This window comes from Oryx dammah, unplaced genomic scaffold, assembly GCF_014754425.2.
Source record: "Oryx dammah isolate SB20612 unplaced genomic scaffold, SCBI_Odam_1.1 HiC_scaffold_29, whole genome shotgun sequence".
Lineage (NCBI taxonomy): Eukaryota > Metazoa > Chordata > Mammalia > Artiodactyla > Bovidae > Oryx > Oryx dammah.
Genome location: NW_024070213.1, coordinates 54,135,855 through 54,156,973, shown reverse-complemented (window position 1 = coordinate 54,156,973; position 21,119 = coordinate 54,135,855). Strand labels below are relative to the sequence as shown.

Genomic DNA, 21,119 nt, shown 5'->3' with positions numbered 1-21,119 from the left:
CAGGCATTAAACCCGTGTCTCTTGTGTCTCTTGCATTGGCAGGTGTACTCTTTACCACTGCACCAGCTGGGAAGCCTGACTCTTACACCTTTAAAAATCTTTAAATTTAGTAATCGTGAAGAAACCAGCTTTTTGATATCAGAAAAGTATTACAATGGTGCTAAAATGTGCATAGCATTATGCGTTTGTAGATAATGCATAGCTCAAATTTTATTACTTTTATATATTCTTGATTAAAATTACACATTTCTTTTATTAGGAAGTGGCTGTTTTTGTCTTTGATAAAAAGCTAATTGACAAATATCAAAAATTTGAAAAGGATCAAATCATCGATTCTCTAAAACGAGGAGTCCAACAGTTAACTCGACTGCGACACCCTCGACTTCTTACTGTCCAGCATCCTTTAGAAGAATCCAGGTAAATTTTTATGAAACTTACATTAGAGACTTCCTAAAAAAATAGTTTTTAAAAATACCTTTATATTTGCATTCTATCTATGCAACATACTTTCAGTGAAAAATTTTTTATAAACTTTGAGTGTTGAGTTCTTATGGATTAATTACTTCTTTAAAATTTACTTGCTTGTGCTATGTGTATATCTCTTTTTGAAGCATTAATAGGAGTTTTCCCTACATTTGCCATGAGTCTGTGTGTGTTTACTCTGTGCTCAAGACTACATTACTCCAAATGGAAGCTACAAGAGAACTCCCTGCCTGAAAGAAGTGGTTCTTGTTAATTTACTAGAATTCATTGTGCCCTTTTCATTGATTCATTGTTCAGAGGTTGTTTTTATGTGTGTTCCAGGTAGTACTGTTCTGGGTGTTTAACTTTTTACTAGGTCTGTATGTCAGCCCATAGCCCTCAGTTACTCCACTATCTCTGACCCTGCAGCTCCCCTTATACTGATTTAAATATTGCAGAACTTGGGCTTTATTGGCATTCATGAAGAGAGAGAATTTAGGGGTTACTTTAAGGCATTTTCATGGCTAGGTGTAAAAATTACAGTAGCATTGATGGAAATAGGAACACGTTACAGAGGAAAAAAGTAACTTCGAGTTTTTAATGACTTAATAATATGGAAATGGCACTGGAATCATCCAAAAGAAATGTGCTGTAGAACAGTAAGCCAGACAAAAGTTCAGAGCTGGTGATGTCTATGGAGGTGAATAACGTGGTGGTGGTGAAAGTCGCTCAGTCGTGTCCGACTCTTTGCTACCCCATGGACTATGCAGTCCATGGAATTCTCCAGTCCAGAATACTGGAGTGGGAAGCTCTTTCCTTCTCCAGGGGATCTTCCCAACCCAGGGATCAGACCCAGGTCTCCCGCGTTGCTGATGGATTCTTTACCAGCTGAGCCACAAGGGAAGCCCTAGTAACATAGAGGCAGTAATTAAAACCATAAAAAAATGAATTTCAGGAGCATGAGTCGAAAGAGCAGAGTAGTGATGACAGAACTTGAAAAGGGGAAAGAAGGGCCAGGGAAAGAAACTGGAGGAGAAATGCCACACGTGTTGTATGGCAGGAGAAAATTGGCAGTGTGTTATGGGAGCCAAATAAGGGAAGAAAGGACTCCCTAACACTGGAGAAAGTGAAAGTGAGTGACATCGCTCAGTCGTGTCCGCCTCTTTGCGACCCCGTGGACTGTAGTCTACCAGGCTCCTCCATCCATGGGATTTTCCAGGCAAGAATGCTGGAGTGGGGTGCCATTTCCTTCTCCAGGGGATCTTCCCCACCCAGGGATCGAACCCAGGTCTCCCACATTGCAGGCAGACGCTTTAACCTCTGAGCCACCAGGGAAGCCCACCTAATAAAAAGGAAAGACAGGCTGAGAAGGACCATTGCATTTGGCTAGGGAGAAGTTATTAGTGATACTCAGTTATTTCAGTAGGATGGCAGTTTGGAAGCTAGAAAGGAACCCAGCAGAGAAGACATCATTATGTGAATCAAGTCCCATAAAAGGAACTAAAAGGAAATTTCAGGAGGATAGTTATGAATCACTAATATACTGAGGTAAAGGGTAGGGAAATGAGATCATTCATGTTAAATGAACTTTACTCTTTTTCAGGTAGAACGTGGATCACAGATGAGTAGTGGGTAAAAGAATGAGGAGTTACTATAAGAGGGCTATGAAGGGATATTCTTGAATGTTGAAAAATAAAAAGAGTAAGATTAAGTATATTATGTCTTTAGACATGAGTTTATGAAGTCTTGGATTTTGTATTGTTGCTTCAGCTTCTGACAGAAGCAAGAGTAAAAGAAACCTGTGATGGTAACTACAGGGTTAGTAAGTGTTTGCTCAGTAAAGAGTAGTAAGGATGATTGTTGAGGCGGTAGGGAGAAAGGGGTAAAGTGTAGTCAGGACTGAATACTTCAGACTTGTTGAATAAAGTTTCTGGGAAGCTAGATTAGGTGGTGGTAGTAGAAGGTAGTAAATGAATGGTTAGTAAATACCTGTGGTTGGGTAAGATGGTCCTTGAGATGGGCTATGGTGCTTCTGGTGTGTAACTGTTTGTAATGATGATGGAAATAAATATTCAAGAAAGATAATAGGGGCTTCAAACTTGAATAATCATGAATATTGATATGGCCAAGGATGATTCTGAGGACAAGACAGCAAAGGAAAAAAATTAGAGTTGCTGAAATAAATGAGTCCTGGGAATCACTGAAAATTGTATTCAAACCCTAGGAGTATTTGAGCAGTTTTCCTCCAGTACAGTTCAGTGAAAGAAAGCCTGGTGTCCGATGTGTTAATAAACTTAGCAAGGGAGTGAAGAGCAAGATCAGGATCATTATCTTTCATGATAACTGAGCTGGCAGGACAGTGTAAGCTCCTCCTTCAACCTAAGCAGCTCTGTCTTTATCTCTTATACATACTGAACTTCTGCATATGCTTTCATTTGAAAAATAGTTCAAGGTGAAAAGAAAAGTTACTCAGTACTACTGACAGATGGAATAGCAGAAGGCATGTTTCCCATTTAGCAGTCACTGTCTAGGTTCAGAGGCTTGGGATAGCTTTGTTACTGCGCTGCCTTACAGTTCTTGGGGTCACTTACCGTAGCCTAAAAGCCCTAAGGCATGAAATGTTAGGACTTGAAGTCTCAGACGCTTGGTAATTACAGTAGCAATTGTAAGCAATTATTGAGCTTATATTTTAGTCAGTATGTTATGTATTTCACATGCATTTGATCTTCATGGTAACCCTTCATGGTGGTCTTGCATCACCATTTTACAAATGGACAAAGTGAGACTCAAAGTGTCTAAGTGAGACCAACAAAGAATAAGGATGCTGGAACTTGAAATTGAGTATTTGTCTTCAGAGCTTGAGTTCTTGATCATTAGTCTACAAGGCTTATTGAATGTTAGTATCTAACATTTTCTGAATTTCTAAACATTCTTATAATCAAAAAACAATAGAGAAATCCCTGGCCTTCCAGTGGTTAGACTCTGAGCTTCTAATGCTGGTGGCCCAAGTTCAGTCCCTGGTCCGGGAACTAAGATGCCGTAAGCCGCGCAGTATGCATAAAGCAATACAAAAAAAAAAAAACAAATCAAGAATGCTAATTTTAAAAATTGGAAACTTGTGACACCTTTAAAAATGATAGATAAAAACAAAGCTGCTCTGAGATTGAGGTTGTCATGAGGCCAGTCACTCCGACCAGCATCTGGACCTAACTGCCTGGCCCTGAAATCTTCCACACAAACCTCCTAGTGAGCTCCCTCAGCTCCAGGTGTGTCCATGGGCCGTGCTCTGAGCAGAACATCGTATCTCCTGGCCCCTCGGCAACCTGGGGGAGCCTTGTTGATCCTCTGTATGTGGGCTCCATAGTCACTTCCAGTCAGTTCAGCTCAGTTCAGTCACTCAGTCGTGTCCGACTCTTTGCGACCCAGTGGACTGCAGCACGCCAGGCCTCCCTGTCCATCGCCAACTCCCAGAGTCTACTCAGACTTGTGTCCATTGAGTTGTTGATGCCATCCAACCATCTCATGCTCATCGTCTCCTTCTCCTCCTGCTTTCAGTCTTTCCCAGCATCAGGGTCTATTCAATGAGTCAGTTCTTCCAATCAGGTGGCCGAAGTATGGAGTTTCAGCTTCAGCATCAGTCTTTCCAGTGAATATTCAGGACTGATTTCCTTTAGGATGGACTGTTTGGATCTCCTTGCAGTCCAAGGGACTCTCAAGAGCCTTCTCCAATACCACAAGTCAAAAGCATCAATTCTTCAGTGCTCAGCTTTCTTTATAGTACAATTCTCATATCCATACATGACTACTGGAAAAACCATAGCTTTGACTAGACAGACCTTTGTTGGCAAAGTAATGTCTCTGCTTTTTAATATGCTGTCTAGGTCAGTCATAACTTTCCTTCCAAGGAGCAAGCCTCTTTTAATTTCATGGCTGCAGTCACCATCTGCAGTGATTATGGAGCCCCCAGAAATAAAGTCTGTCGCTGTTTCCATTGTTTCCCCATCTATTTGCCATGAAGTGATGGGCCCAGGTGCCATGATCTTAGTTTTCTGAATGTTGAGCTTTAAGCCAACTTTTTCATTCTCCTCTTTCACTTTCATTAAGAAGCCCTTGAGTTCTTCTTTGCTTTCTGCCATAAGGGTGGTGTCATCTGCATATCTGAGGTTATTGATACTTCTCCCCGCAATCTTGATTCCAGTGTGGGCTTCATCCAGCCCAGTGTTTCTCATGATGTACTTGGCATATAAGTTAAGTAAGCAGGATTACAATATACAGCCTTGACATACTCCTTTTCCTGTTTGGAACCAGTCTATTGTTCCGTGTCCAGTTCTAACTGTTGCTTCCTGAGCTGCATATAGATATCTCTGGAAGCAGGTCAGGTGGTCTTTCAGAATTGTTTCTCTTTCAGAATTTTCCACAGTTTATTGTGATCCACACAGTCAGAGGTTTTGGCCCACTTGGTAAAGCACAGGTAGATGTTTTTCTGGAACTCTCTTGCCTTTTTGATAATCCATCGGATGTTGGCAATTTGATCTCTGATTCCTCTGCCTTTTCTAAATCCAGCCTGAACATCTGGAAGTTCTTCGTACACATACTATTGAAGCCTGGCTTGGAGAATTTTGAGCATTACTTTACTAGCGTGTGAGATGAGTGCAATTGTGCAGTAGTTTGAGCATTCTTTGGCATTGTTTTTCTTTGGGATTGGAATGAACACTGACCTTTTCCAGTCCTGTGTCAACTGTTGAGGTTTCCAAATTTGCTGACATATTGAGTGCAGCCCTTTCATAGCATCATCTTTTAGGATTTGAAATAGCTCCACTGGAATTCCATCACCTCCACTAGCTTTGTTCATAGTGATGGTTCCTAAGGCCCATATGACTTCCCATTCCAGGATGTCTGGCTCTAGGTGAGTGATCACACCATCGTGGTTATCTGAGTCATGAAGATCTTTTTTGTATAGTTCTTCTGTGTAGTCTTGCCACCTCTTTTTAATATCTTCTGCTTCTATTAGGTCCATTCCATTTCTGTCCTTTATTGTGCCCATCTTTGCATGAAATGTTCCCTTGATATCTCTAATTTTCTTGAAGAGATCTCTAGTCTTTCCCATTCTATTGTTTTTCTGTATTTCTTTGCATTGATTACTGAGGAAGACTTTCTTATATCTCTCCTTGCTATTCTTTGGAACTCTGCATTCAAATGGGTATATCTTTCCTTTTTTCCTTTGCCTTTAACTTCTCTTCTTTTCACAGCTGTTTGTAAGGCCTCCTCAGACAACCATTTTGCCTTTTTGCATTTCTTTTTCTTGGGGATGGTCTTGATCCCTGCCTTCTGTACAGTGTCATGAACCTCCATCCATAGTTCATCAGGTGCTCTGTCTATCAGATCTAATCCCTTGACTCTCACTTCCACTATATAATTGTAAGGGATTTGATTTAGGTCATATCCAAATGGTCTAGTGGTTTTCCCTACTTTCTTCAATTTAAGTCTCAGTTTGGCACTAAGGAGTTCATGATCTGAGCCACAGTCAGCTCCCAGTCTTGTTTTTGCTGACTGTATAGAGCTTCTCCATCTTTGGCTGCAAAGAATATAATCAATCTGATTTCAGTATTGACCATCTGGTGATGTCCATGTGTAGTCTTCTCTGTGTTGTTGGAAGAGGGTGTTTGCTATGACCAGTGCATTCTCTTGGCAAAAGTCTATTAGCCTTTGCCCTGCTTCATTCTGTACTCCAAGGCCAAATTTGCTTGTTACTCCAGGTATTTTTTGACTTCGTACTTTTGTATTCCAGTCCCCTATAATGAAAAGGATATCTTTTTTGAGTGTTAGCTCTAGAAGGTCTTGTACGTCTTCGTAGAACCGTTCAACTTTTCAGCTTCTTCAGCATTACTGGTCGAGGCATTTTCTTGGATTACTGTGATATTGAATTATTTGCCTTGGAAGTGAACAGAGATCATTCTGTCATTTTGGGGATTGCATCCAAGTATTGCATTTCGGACTCTTTTGTTGACTATGATGGCTACTCCATTTTTTTCTAAGGAATTCTTGCCCACACTATTAGATATAATGGTCTTCTGAGTTAAATTCACCCATTCTAGTCCATTTTGGTTCGCTGATTCCTAAAATGTCGATGTTCACTCTTGCCATCTCCTGTTTGACCACTTCTAATTTGCCTTGATTCATGGACCTAACATTCCAGGTTCCTATACAATATTGCTCTTTACAGCATTGGACTTTACTTCCATCACCAGTCACATCTACAACTGGGTGTTTTTGGTTTGGCTCCATCTCTTCATTCTTTCTGGAGTTATTTCTCCACTGACCTCCAGTAGCATATTGGGCACCTACTGACCTGGGGAGTTTATCTTTCAGTGTCCTGTCTTTTTGCCTTTTCATACTGTTCATGGGGTTCTTAAGGCAAGAATACTGAAGTGGTTTGCCATTCTCTTCTCCAGTGGACCATATTTTGTCAGAACTCTCCACCATGACCCGTCTGTCTTGGGTGGCCCTTCAAGGCATGGCTCATAGTTTCATTGAGTTAGACAAGGCTGTGGTCCATGTCATCAGATTGGTTAGTTTTCTGTGGTTGTGGTTTTCAGTCTGATGGAGAAGGATAAGAGGCTTATGGAAGCTTCCTGATGGGATAGACTGACTTAGGGGGAAAACGGTTTTATTCTGATGGGTGGGGCTATTCTTAGTAAATCTTTAATTTTCTGTTTTGGGTGGGGCTGTGTTCCCTCTCTCTTACTTATCTGGGGCCAAACTATGGTGGAGTTAGAAGATAATAAAGATAAAAGTGACTTTCTTCAAAAGGTCCCATGCAGGCACTGCTCAGTGCTCCCAACCCTGCAGCAGGCCACTGCTGACCTATGCCTACGCCAGAGACTCCTGGACACTCCCACCCACTCACCACCCAGAGGACAGCCCCCCCCCAGCCCCTGGCCAGCACTCAGCATGCACACCTCTCCTAGCAGTGTGCTATGGAGGATAAGTACCAGAGCTTGCAAAGTACCAGAGTAGTCCCCACAGGATACCATGTTTCCCAAGCAAGAACAAAAAGGTATTCATATTGTTTCTAGGTGCAAAAGACAGTCCGAAAAATGCAAAAATAATGTGCCCTCCCAGGACTCCAACAACTCACAAAGGTCTCAAGTGACATAACTCAGGGACTGCTGCCCCCCATCCAGATATTTGTTCTTAACAGTGAAAAAAAGAAATGTGGCCGGCTTGTGTGAGCTCGAGCTATGTCCTGACGATTCTTGCTCCAGAGGCATCTGGGAAGTCTGTAGTTTTCCTGTGAGCATATTCTGAAAGTTATAGCCTTAGAAATAAATTTATAATTTTAATAATAAATTAATTCTAAATTGATTTATTGGTTTTCCATAAAGAATATCAATTATTTAAAAAGCACAGTGGTAATTATCCAGTGTAATTCATATACAGAGCTTCCTGACTTTGCTCTGTTAGTCTAAGTGTGTTATAGTAATAGTGAAAATAAATCTAAACTTGTCTACCTTCTTGGTAGTTAAATAGGACCACTCATATTTTTCTTTTTTTAAAACAGGGACTGCTTGGCATTTTGCACGGAACCAGTTTTTGCCAGTTTAGCCAATGTTCTGGGTAACTGGGAAAATCTACCTTCCCCTGTGTCTCCAGACATTAAGGATTATAAACTTTATGATGTAGAAACCAAATATGGTTTGCTTCAGGTATGTATTTTTATTCTTCGTGTGGATGGGATATTTTCCTTCAAAAGTATTTTTATAGCCATTTCAAATTTAGCCATATAAACTGCTTTATGTAAACCTTTGCATCTTTTTAGTAATTTAAAAATCATTTCTATGTTCTAGAATTTCTCTACAGTTTATTGTTAGGCTTAAATTGTATTTTTAATGTATGAAACATAACATTAGTAACCTTTGGAGAAGAGCACTTGTTGACTGGTGGGTGTGTGGTTCCTTTTTTATTTTTTTGAGTTTTAAACCTTCCAGAATGCATCTCATAAGTCCATTCCACTTTCGCTGATTTCCTTCCCCTACTAACCAAAATATCTTCAGCTTTATAGAGTAAATTTATACAGTAGATTCTTTGTTTTGGAGGACAGAGATAATTTTGTTCTTTATTTTTAACAGCTTTATTAAGGTATAATTAATTAGCATACAGTAAACTTCACATATTTAAAAATACACAGTTATTAAGTTCCTAGGTAGAACCATCGCTGCAGTCAAAATAATGTACGTATCCATGACCCTCCAGAGTGTCCTCATACCTATTGTAATCCTTACCTCTTGCTCCTTGCTACCTCTGTCTCTCATCCCAGGAAACCACTGACCTGCTTTCTGTCACTATGAATCAGTTTATATTTTCTAGAGTTTTCTAAATGAAATCATACAGTATGTACTGTGTTTTTGGCTGGGCTTCTTTCAGTCAATCAAATTATTTTGATATTCATTCATATAGTTGTGCGTATCAGTACTTCTTTTTATTGCTGAGTAGTAGTCCATAGAATGGCTCTACCATAGTTTGCTTGTCCATTCACTCATTGATGGTCATTTGGGTTGTTTACAGTTTTGGGCAATTGTGAATAAAGCTGCTATGAATATTCATGTACATGTTCTTGATGGACATTTAATTTCACTTCTCATGGTTAATTACCAGGGAGTGGGGTGACTAAATCAAACAGTATGTATATAGTTCATCTTCTAAGAAAATGAAAAACTGTTTTTAGAAATGGTAATACCATTTTGCATTCCCACTGCAGTATAAAAGTTACATATTTTTTCACCTTTCCAAAACTAGTCTTCACTTTTTGTTAATAAATACCATGGTGATCTCAGACACAATATAGAATTATCAAATATTAATCCAAAGTAAGAATGAGTGAACATCAGTTTGAAAACTGAACACAATACTAAGAAAAACTTAATTTCAATGTGGAGTGTAAGTATAAAAAATATTAAGAATTAGAATCAAATTTACAAAGGTATTTCTTGATATTTACTGTCTGTTAACTCAGAAACCAGATTCTCTCACTTTTCAAACTCAGGAACTGAATAAATTTGAGACACAAAGTCTTTTCTTTTGCTTTTGTGTATGTAGAAAGGAACTTAAATAAGTAGTTGCTCTCTGTTTTGGGAGTTTTTCTTACTAATGCTTAGAATGCTCTGGCAACTTTCTCTACACTTTTGCATTTATGAAATTTAATAACCTGATATGTAAATATTTTTATTAGGAGAAGCAGCAAATTTGATTATTATGAGACATTTATTAATGTACTTGAATATAAAAATATCTTTTATTCCCATTTACAGGTTTCTGAAGGTTTGTCATTTTTGCACAGCAGTGTGAAAATGGTTCATGGAAATATTACACCTGAAAATATAATTTTGAATAAAAGTGGAGCCTGGAAAATAATGGGCTTTGATTTTTGTGTATCATCAACCAATCCTTCTGAACAAGAGGTAATAAAGGTTTTATTCTTCTAATTTTTTTTAAAGCTCTGGAAATTTTTAAATTACATCTGAAATAGATTAAAGAATTTATATGTCCGACGATGAGATGATTGGATGGCATCACCAACTCAGTGGACGTGAGTTTGAGAGTAGATAGATAGTAGAGGACAGAGAAGCCTGTGCATAGTTGCCTAGTTGTGTCTAACTCTTTGTGACCCCATGGACTACTGTATGCCAGGCTCCTCCATCCATGGGATTTTTCAGAAAAGAATACTGGAGTGGGTTGCCATTTCCTCCTCCAGGGGATCTTCCCGACCCAGGGATCTAACCTGCGTCTCTTGGGTCTCCTACATTGGCAGGCAGATTCTTTACCACTGGCGTCACCTGGGAAGTCTGATAAATGTGTATAAATAGGCTTTGTGGTACAATGGTATGTTTAAATTTATAGCTTTATAGAAAATTTCTAATGTTCATTGTACCTACAAATATTCAGTACACTAATTCCATGGTAATGTTACTTGAGAAGAAAGTGCTAAAGTTAAGCAAATTTGAGCACTTTTGGGTTAGGAAGGTTTTTTCCCCCTCAGAATGTCAGGTACAGGAACAAACTGTGAATTTAGCAGTGTTTCCCCAACTTACTGAACCACAGAATCTTGTTTAGGGAGCATGATAACAACAATAGCAGTGACAGTCATGGCTAATGTTTACTGAAGCTCTTTCTAAACACTACCTGTGTATTTACTTATTATCCTTGCAACAACTCAGTAAGGTATAGGAATAATACAGATGACCAAGTTAGACTCATAGAATGAACTAACCTGCTTTAAGTTTAGGCAGGTGGTAAGCTGTAGACCTAAGATTTGAATCCAGTTTTTCTGGCTAAAAAGCACCTGTTACTTAGTGATTATGAAACCTACCTATTTATACCTAGGAAAACCCTGCAATATTTCAAATTTTTACTATGTAGTTGTTAAAGAAACCATGATTTGACCTAAGATATATTTGTAATATAAGTAAACATTTTTAGGGGAAGCAGAAAGAATTAGTATTGGTTGAGATATACTATGGGTCAGGCATTGTTCTGGGCCTGTTTTCCATACATTTATTTAATTTTACAACAGCCTTTTGAACCCATTAATTAAATCACATAGCTCATTAGTGAAAGAACAAGGTTTCAAACAACCCTAATCTACTTGAGCTCGTAAGTTTGAAGCCTGTATCAGAAAACATAGGCCATACCTTCCCACATTCAAAATGCATCAAATAGTATACTGATAATTTGTTTTCTGGAAGAGAGTGCCAATAATCTCAAAGATATAAGAGTTCTTATTCTATCTCTTAGCTTGTTTCATGCATGTTGTAGTTTTGGGATTTGGGGAAATTTAGAATTGAAAGTCTTGGTGACATTTTTACTTGCATGACTGAGTATGAATTTAAAACTCAATTGACAGTGGTTTGCTTTAATTTGACATATTTAATCCATGTGATCATTTTTCTGTCCTTTTATAGCCTAAGTTTCCATGTAAAGAATGGGACCCAAATTTGCCATCATTGTGTCTTCCAAATCCTGAGTATTTGGCTCCTGAATATATTCTTTCTGTGACCTGTGAAACAGCCAGTGATATGTACTCTTTAGGAACTGTCATGTATGCTGTATTTAATAAAGGGAAACCTGTATTTGAAGTTAACAAGCAAGATATTTACAAGAGTTTCAGCAGACAGTTGGATCAGGTATTTGCCTTTAAATATTTGCTTGCATTAAAAATGTATTAAGTGTTTCTTAGTATTTTTTTCTAAAATATGTTCAGAAAATTCTCTAAACTGGGAGGAGTGTCACATATTTTGTTTTCATAAAGTCAACTTAACAAAAGTAATTCTTAGGATTAATATTTGTTACTACAACTTTAATCATGGCATTTATTTACTAGAGTGAAAATTGAAATATGGCCTAAAATAATGGGCATTTTGCTTTAGGAATAGAGACAATTTCAGGTATTAAAAGACATGTTTTAGTTATCTTGCAACAGCAGTTTGTTCAATCTAAAAATACAGTTAGTAAATTTCAAAAAGACTTAAATGGACTGTTCACAATATAAATGTATATCTTTTGAATATTTTATATTCATATTTAACATTATTACTTTCGAACAGTTGAGTCGTTTAGCATCTAGTTCACTTACAAATATACCTGAGGAAGTCCGTGAACATGTAAAACTACTATTAAATGTAACTCCAACTGTAAGACCAGATGCAGATCAAATGACAAAGGTGAGTATGTATTAATTCCTGCCTTAGATGGAGGGACAAAAAATGAGTTAAAGTTGATTAAATGCTTCTGAAGATTTAATATATAGTCCCTAGATAACATCTGTATTCATGAGTATATTAAATATTCAGTGTCCTTTAATCTTAAGGAATTAAACAATTTATGATATAAGTGCTCTTCTATAAAGTTAAGATTTCAAATAAAGAGACATAATAGTTATAATTGGGCATGCAGAAGTTCTAGACATGCTAAGAGTTCATAACCCTCTTAATTCACTCATATAAGCATGGATTTTAATAAATGGTACTGTTTATGGCCTCAAGATATTTTAGTTAATCTTTCACTATTTTACTAGTTATGTAAAGTAAATGTTATTGTGTAGTCAGTTCACAGATTCTGATTCTGAAAAATTGACTTCAAAAAGAGAAGTAATTTATTACTTCTTATTCTGATTTTTACAATTAGAATTTTATTAAGTTGTCTTAAGCATTTTGCTAAATGTTTCTGAGTATTTTTTTTCACCATACTGTGTCAATTTCACATATGAGAAGTATTTCAATATTTATTAAAATAATTTTACTTTTCTGTTTTTAGATTCCCTTCTTTGATGATGTTGGTGCAGTAACACTGCAATATTTTGATTCCTTATTCCAAAGAGATAACCTTCAGAAATCACAGTTTTTCAAAGGACTGCCAAAGGTTCTGCCAAAACTGCCTAAGGTTTGTTGTTTTTTTAAACAAATGGCCTTCCACTTGTTTGTAGAGAGGAGTTGTATGTATGTATTTTGGCTGTGCTAGGTCTTGGTTGCTACATGGGCTTTTCTCTAGTTGTAGCAAGCAGGGGCTGCTCTCTAGTTGTGATGCACAGGTTTCCCATTCCGGTGGCTTCTCTTGTTGCAGAGCACAGGCTCAATAGATGTGGTGCACGGCCTTAGTTGCTCTGTGGCATGTGGGATCTTTCTGCATCAGGGATCGAACTGATATCTCCTACCTTGGTAGGTGGGTTCTTTTCCACTGGGGCCACCAGGGAAGCCTAAGGTTTGTTGTTGATCAGTTTGTTATTGTAGTCAGGAGTTTAGCATTTAAAATTTACTTTGACTTCACTATAATAACACTTAGCCTCAAAATGTAACTTTTGCCAAGGGTACATAAATGTCTAAAAGGCTACCGACTGAAGTCATAAAAGTTTAGTGGATCTTTTTTACATGGTGGAAAAATAATTAAATAGGATAAAACAATTAGAAGGGTTCAGTTCAGCTGAGTCGCTCAGTGGTGTCCGACTATTTGCGACTCCATGAACCACAGCACGCCAGGCCTTCCTGTCCATCACCAACTCCGGGTGTCTACCCAAACTCATGTCCTTTGAGTTGATGATGCCATCTAACCATCTCATCCTCTGTTGTCCCCTTCTCCTCCTGCCTTCAGTCTTTCCCAACATCAGTGTCTTTTCAAATGAGTCAGCTCTTCACATCAGGTAGCCAAAATATTGGAGTTTCAGCTTCAACATCCTGGGTTCCAATGAACCCAGGACTGATCTTTAGGATGGACTGGATGGATCTCCTTGCAGTCCAAGGGACTCTCAAGAGTCGTCGCCAACACCACAGTTCAAAAGCATCAATTCTTCTGAGCTCAGCTTTCTTTATAGCCCAATCTTCACATCCATACATGACCACTGGAAAAACCAGCATTAACTAGACAGACCTTTGTTGACAAAGTAATGTCTCTGCTTTTTAATATGCTGTCTAGGTTGCTTCATAACTTTCCTTTCAAGGAGTAAGCATCTTTTAATTTCATGGCTGCAGTCACCATCTGCAGTGATTTTGGAGCCCCCAAAAATAAAGTCTGACACTGTTTCCACTGTTTCCCCATCTATTTGGCATGAAATGATGGGACCAGATGCCATGATCTTAGTTTTCTGAATGTTGAGCTTTAAGCCAACTTTTTCACCTTCCTCTTTCACCTTCATCAAGAGGATCTTTACTTTTTGCCATAAGGGTGGTGTCATCTGCATATCTGAGGTTATTGATATTTCTCCCGTCAATCTTGATTCCAGCTTACGCTTCATTCAGCCCAGTGTTTCTCATGATGTACTCTGCATAGAAGTTAAATAAGCAGGGTGACAATATATAGCTTTGACGTACTCCTTTTTCTATTTGGAACTAGTCTGTTGTTCCATGTCCAGTTCTAACTGTTGCTTCCTGACCTGCATACAAGTTTCTCAAGAGGCAGGTCAGGTGGTCTGGTATTCCCATCTCTTTCAGAATTTTCCACAGTTTACTGTGATCCACACAATCAAAGGCTTTGGCATAGTCAATAAAGCAGACGTAGATGTTTTTCTGGAACTCTCTTGCTTTTTCGATGATCCAGTGAATGTTGGCAATTTGATCTCTGGTTCCTCTGCCTTTTCTGAAACCAGCTTGAACATCTGGAAGTTCACAGTTCACATATTGCTGAAGCCAGGCTTGGAGAATTTTGAGCATTACTTTACTAGCGTGTGAGATGAGTACAATTGTGTGGTAGTTTGAACATTCTTTGGCATTGCCTTTCTTTGGGATTGGAATGAAAACTGACCTTTTCCAGTCTCATGGCAACTGCTGAGGTTTCCAAATTTGTTGACATATTGAGTGCAACACTTTCACAGCATCATCTTTCAGGATTTGAAATAGCTCAACTGGAATTCCATCACCTCCACTAGCTTTGTTCACAGTGATACTTCCTAAGGCCCACTTGGCTTCACATTCCAGGATGTGTGGCTCTAGGATCACACCATTGTGATTATCTGGGTCGTGAAGATCTTTTTTGTATAGTTCTTCTGTGTATTCTTGCCACCTCTTTTTAATATCTTCTGCTTCTGTTAGGTCCATTCCATTTCTGTCCTTTATTGTGCCCATCTTTGCATGAAATGTTCCCTTGGTAACTCTAATTTTCTTACTAGTCTTTCCTATTCTATTGTTTTCCTCTATTTCTTTGCATTGGTCTCTGAGGAAGGCTTTCTTATCGCTCCTTGCTGTTCTTTGGAACTCTACATTCAGATGGGTATATCTTTTCTTTCCTCCTTTGCTTTTGGCTTCTCTTCTTTTCACAACTATTTGTAAGGCCTCCTCAGACAGCCATTTTGCATTTTTGCATTTCTTTTTCTTGGGGATGGTCTTGATCCCTGTCTCCTGTACAGTGTCACGAACCTCCATCCATAGTTCATCAGGCACTCTGTCTATCAGATCTAATCCCTTAAATCTATTTCTCACTTCCACTGTATAATTGTAAGGGATTTGATTTAGGTCATACCTGAATGGTCTAGTGGTTTTCCCCACTTTCTTCAATTTAAGTCTGAATTTGGCAATAAGGAGTTCATGATCTGAGCCACAGTCAGCTCTTGGTCTTGTTTTTGCTGACTGTATAGAGCTTCTCCATCTTTGGCTGCAAAGAATATAATCAGTCTGATTTCATTGTTGACCATCTGGGGATGTCCATGAGTAGAGTCTTCTCTTGTGTTGTTGGAAGAGGGTGTTTGCTATGACCAGTGCATTTTCTTGGGAAAACTCTATTAGTCATTGCCCTGCTTCATTTTGTATTCCAAGGCCAAATTTGCTTGTTACTCCAGGTATTTCTTGACTTCCTACTTTTGCATTCCAGTCCCCTATAATGAAAAGGACATCTTTTTTGGGTGTTAGTTCTAAAAGGTCTTGTAGGTCTTCATAGAACCGTCCAACTTCAGCTTCTTCAGTGTTACTGGTTGGGGCATAGACTTGGATTACCGTGATATTGAATGATTTGCCTTGGAAACGAACAGAGTTCATTCTGTCAATTTTGAGATTGCATCCAAGTATTGCATTTTGGATTCTTTTGTTGACTGTGATGGCTACTCCATTTCTTCTAAGGGATTTCTGCCCTCAGTAGTAGATATAATGGTCATCTGAGTTAAATTCACCCATTCCAGTCCATCTTAGTTCACTGATTCCTAGAATGTCAACATTCACTCTTGCCATCTCCTGTTTGACCACTTCCAATTTGCCTTGAATCATGGACCTAACATTCCAGGTTCCAATGCAGTATTGCTTTTTACAGCATCAGACCTTGCTTCCATGACCAGTCACATCCACAGCTGGGTGTTGTTTCTGCTTTGGCTGCATCCCTTCATTCTTTCTGGAGTTATTTCTCCACTGATCTCCAGTAGCATATTGGGCACCTACCGACCTGAGGAGTTCATCTTTCAGTGTCCTATCTTTTTGCCTTTTCATACTGTTCAGGGGGTTCTCAAGGCAAGAATACTGAAGTGGTTTGCCATTCCCTTCTATAGTGGACCACATTCTGTCAGCGCTTGGACATTAAACATCAGAAGAGAAGTTGTAAACTGTTATGGAAATCACTGTCTTACTAGCAATTAAGGGGTTATTTCAGTATGATACTAGTCTCCTCAGTTCTACTCTCTCTTCCTGGCTTAGTAAATTGTGAGGATAACGTAGTCTAAAAATATTAACGAATGCTGAAAAAGCCACTGTCTGGAAAACTAGCTAATTCCTTTGTAAAAATAATTCCATTGTTTAATCTATCAGATAGTCATTGGTTATATACTGTTTGTCTAGCCCTTTACCTAGACGCCCTGGAGAATAAATGGGAAACAAAATATTGTCCTTGTTTTCCAGGCCGTTTTAGTAAATGTAGATGGCGTTAACATGCATAAAACTATAATTTACAATATGGGATATGAATAATAAGTAATGAAGAAATTAAGAGGAGAACTATATTAATGAAGACTAATTAGGAAAATTTTCCTAAAGAGTGACCATATTTCCCCCTTTCTCTGTAATGTTCCCAGGTTATGTCATTTGTCCTGGCATAATTAGCAGTAGTAATATTTTATTCTCAAAAGTGTCCCAGTTTCAGCTATCAATTATATAGTCACTTTACCCAAAAGGATTGGAGGTGTTAGACGCTTAACTTCAATGTTAATACTAAAAAGCTGATATAAAGATTAATTTTAAGAAAACATTTTTGCTTTTCAGCGTGTGATTGTGCAGAGAATTTTGCCTTGTTTGACTTCAGAATTTGTAAACCCTGACATGGTACCTTTTGTTTTGCCCAATGTACTACTCATTGCTGAAGAATGTACCAAAGAAGAATATGTTAAGTTAATTCTACCTGAACTTGGGCCTGTCTTTAAACAGCAGGAGCCAATCCAGGTATGTATGTAGATATTTTTTCCTGTTTATCTGTGGTTAGTCAGTAGTCTCAATCAATGATAACTATCACTGAAAAGAAAAGTAATGGATATCTGGCTTCTTAAAAATTGAGTAAATGTGAGAGACTTGCTTTTCCATTAGTCAGAAGCTATTTTTCATATGCTTGAAGTAAACCATTCCTAAAGTTATACTTGAACTTTGCAAGTAAATGTCTATAGCTCTCCACAAGTTACTGTCTCAAAAAAGAAATTATAGTGAGGTTTTACATGTGTTATATTGTTCCCATTGACCTTACTGAATGTTACAGGTTTAGTAAAATAAATATTTATTTTTCTCCTGCACTTTTAAATATTTCTGTGTTTCTGCTTTATTATTGAATCTTTAATTTGTAGATGGTTTTTGCCAGTTGTTCCCATTATTTTATTGCTAATAAATAGTTTCACTAGAAGAGGGAAAATACTTCCAGCACCGTGGAAGTAATATGTGTATTGTTAAGAGGAAATTTAATTAGAATCTGATATAGACTCTATTAAAATATTTATCCCCCAGATTCAAGGTGGGCTTGGATTTAAGGGAACAGTAGGGTCCCCTACTTCAGTTAGAATCTGGCCACCTTCATCTCCTTGGACAAGTCATTACTCTCTTACAGCTTCTATTTTCATCATTTCTGAAGTGAAAAGAGTTGTTGAAATTAATTGAAATTTTCTAGCACATGGGAAATATTACTAAATTTCTGATACTACATGGCAGTAGCTTATTGATAAACTGTAGATTACCTAATTTAACAGTTTAATGACAGGCTGTTTGTGGTCCTTCCCTTGAAGGGAGGGAAACTAAAGGAAGTCTGTGGTAGTAAGGCAAGAGTTCCTCTGCCTAAGAAAGGGGGAGGTGAGGGAACTGTAGGGTTTGAAGCAGAGTTCTCCAAACATGGTCAAGGTGTCCAGAAGAAAAGCAATGGAGTCGCATGTCCACCAAGCTGTGCATCATATAGGAGCCTAAGGAATCTATCATCTGAGCACTTATTTGCCTTCATTCTTTGCATTTTTTCCCCCTTACTAGTCTAGCTAAAAATCCCTTCTGAAAAATTTTAACTGAGCCTTGACAAAACTAGTCTGCATAAATAGAAGGGATGGTTTGTTCCTATCACTTAGCTATGTGGTGGCAGACAAATGATCAGGGACAACTGAAAATGTTTCTTTCTAGAATTTTTCCTGACAGTCCTTTTCATTTCTGTACCTTTTCTTGTTTTGAACTTCATAGAAGCCAAGTGATGTAATTTACTTCTTTGTGACGTCTGACTTTGCTGCCCCAGACTTTTATTTTTTACCCAGTAGCTTTCTAGATAGTTGGTACTTGTGGGTGAGTGATGTATTACTGAACATATGTGAAAGTTAGGAAATTAGCTTTTATTTAAATATTTAAACCAAGAACAGATGTTAAATATTGTGCTTCTAGAAACATAAGAGACTTGATTTATATGTTTTTGTCTTCCATGCCTTCAGGCTAGCAACATGGTAAGTGTCAAGACACATAACTTACTCTTTTGAAGCAACTTTAAATTTTGGCATATGTAAAGTGGCATAAAAAGTCTAGACTTTGATACATTGTTCCCCTTGTATACACAGATTTTATTAATCTTCCTCCAAAAAATGGATCTGCTACTAACCAAAACTCCTCCTGACGAGATAAAGAACAGTGTCCTGCCAATGGTTTACAGAGCCCTAGAGGCTCCCTCCATTCAGATCCAGGTATAATATTCAGTTTTTTTCTTTTAATGATGATTTTGATTAGTAAAGCAAAAGAAAGAAGTAAAGTACATTTTAAGTTTGTCATAAAATTTTTATATAAAGCTCAATAATACATATTAATGAGTTAGTGAATTTCATTATGTACTTTTAAAGTATGCTACTGCTGCTGCTGCTGAGTCGCTTCAGTCGTGTCCAACTGTGTGCGACCCCATAGACGGCAGCCCACCAGGTTCCTCCATCCCTGGGATTCTCCAGGCAAGAATATTGGAGTGGGTTGCCATTTCCTTCTCCAGTGCATGAAAGTGAAAAGTGAAAGTGAAGTCCCTCAGTCGTGTCCAACTCTTCGCAATCCCATGGACTAAAGCCTACCAGGCTCCTCTGTCCATGGGATTTTCCAGGCAAGAGTACTGGAGTGGGGTGCCATTGCCTATATCCACTCCTAACTAATTTGAAGAATCAGTTGTGAATACTGGTATTAATAAAGTAAAATGATTATTGTTCTTTTTACTTCTCAGAAATGTACTATTCTGGAAGGTTTGATTTACTGTAGTTTGGATTGCTATATACCTTCTTCCTAAATGAGTAATTAACGTATGAATGAAAATGACAAACATGCATGTGCCTTTTTCTTAAGAAAGCATTAAGCAGGTACTCCCCATACTCAAAGTTTTTTTCATGCTTGGTAACTCAGTCTTCTATTCAGAAATGTTGTTGCTTTTGAATTGAAGTTAATTTGTATAGCAGGTAGGTAGAAAAGCAGATAATAATTTAGTGTGAGCATCCCTAATGCATGAAAAGTCATGCATTCATGTCACAGAAGTGCTTTAAAACATTGCATACTTTGCCAAACTTCTGGTTCATCGCATACTTTGCCATACTTTTAGTTCTTTGCTACTAAAATTTTGGTTCTATGGAATATCTGGAAAAAAAAGTTTGGATTGCTATTAAAAGTATAATTTAGTTTGAGCTTTTTTCCCCCCTACTGTGGGAAGAACATCTGATTGCATAAAGGTTTCATATTTAAAAGTGTATACTCTCTTTGCCAGTGTAGAGATTCTAGTAAAGAAAAGCATAGAAGTTTAGTTTTTATAAGTTGATGACCAAGCTTTTTTTTTTCAAATGTGAACCTAATACCATACATATATGGTCACTCTTTTGATTCACTTCAGTCTTTATCTGAGGTCTTCTATATTACTCAAAGTTGTGAAGTTGAATTTAAAATTTTTCCTTATAACATCATTTCTTCCTTCCTTTGTCCAAATGACATGGAATGATTGGGAAAGGTATACTTACTGTTACTTTTTGGCACTTTCCAAAGGAATTGTGAATTATAGCTTGAAACATTCCCACAGGCCCTGTGTAGCCAACCTGATTATATATTCAGCGAGATTAGGGAGAAAAGGGAGGGTAAAGTGATGTGTAAGTCATTTTTCTTCATAAAATGAAGTGAAGTGAAGTTGCTCAGTTGTGTCCTACTCTTTGCGACCCTGTGGACTGTAGTCTACCAGGCTCCTCCATCCATGGGATTTTCCAGGCAAGAATACTGGCGTGGGTTGCCATTTCCTTCTCCAGAGGATCTTCCCCAACCAGGGATCGAACCTGGCTTTCCCACATTGTAGGCAGACGCTTTACTGTCTGAGCCACCAAGGAAGTCTTTTCTTCATAAGGGGGTTAGGTCAGCAAATAAGTTATCATCCAGTATTTTACTAAAATAATTAATATATAATTCAAATGGACTTTTGCAACTTTGCCAAGTTTTAGAAACCAGCATTTCTGATGTCATTTCACTAGAAGTGTTTAGTCACCAGTCCAATTAACTAGTATCAGCATTGCTTGGTAAGAGTCTGATAAAAGTTAAAAACTGTCTAAGCTTTGGGAGAGAGAGCAAGAGCATGAAACAAAAATCTTTTTTCCTCACGCCTCATGCAAGTAAGAAGGCTAGGAAGTAACTCGTGAAATTCATTTTTGGAGTGGTATTTTTAAAGTGAAGTTTGATTGGAACTATGAACATTTA

The 21,119-nt window shown here is 38.0% G+C and overlaps 1 protein-coding gene across 2 annotated transcripts in view; it reads left to right on the top strand.

Annotated features, from left to right (window-relative positions):
- Positions 1–21,119, top strand: part of SCYL2 (SCY1 like pseudokinase 2) — a 53,342-nt gene that overhangs the window by 15,958 nt on the left and 16,265 nt on the right. For both annotated transcript variants that reach the window (XM_040234910.1, XM_040234909.1), the window contains exons 3-10: positions 260–417; positions 8,024–8,168; positions 9,771–9,920; positions 11,421–11,642; positions 12,063–12,179; positions 12,772–12,897; positions 17,181–17,357; positions 18,983–19,105. In XM_040234910.1, the coding sequence (XP_040090844.1) occupies positions 260–417; positions 8,024–8,168; positions 9,771–9,920; positions 11,421–11,642; positions 12,063–12,179; positions 12,772–12,897; positions 17,181–17,357; positions 18,983–19,105 (1,218 nt within the window). The remainder of the gene's footprint in view (positions 1–259; positions 418–8,023; positions 8,169–9,770; positions 9,921–11,420; positions 11,643–12,062; positions 12,180–12,771; positions 12,898–17,180; positions 17,358–18,982; positions 19,106–21,119) is intronic.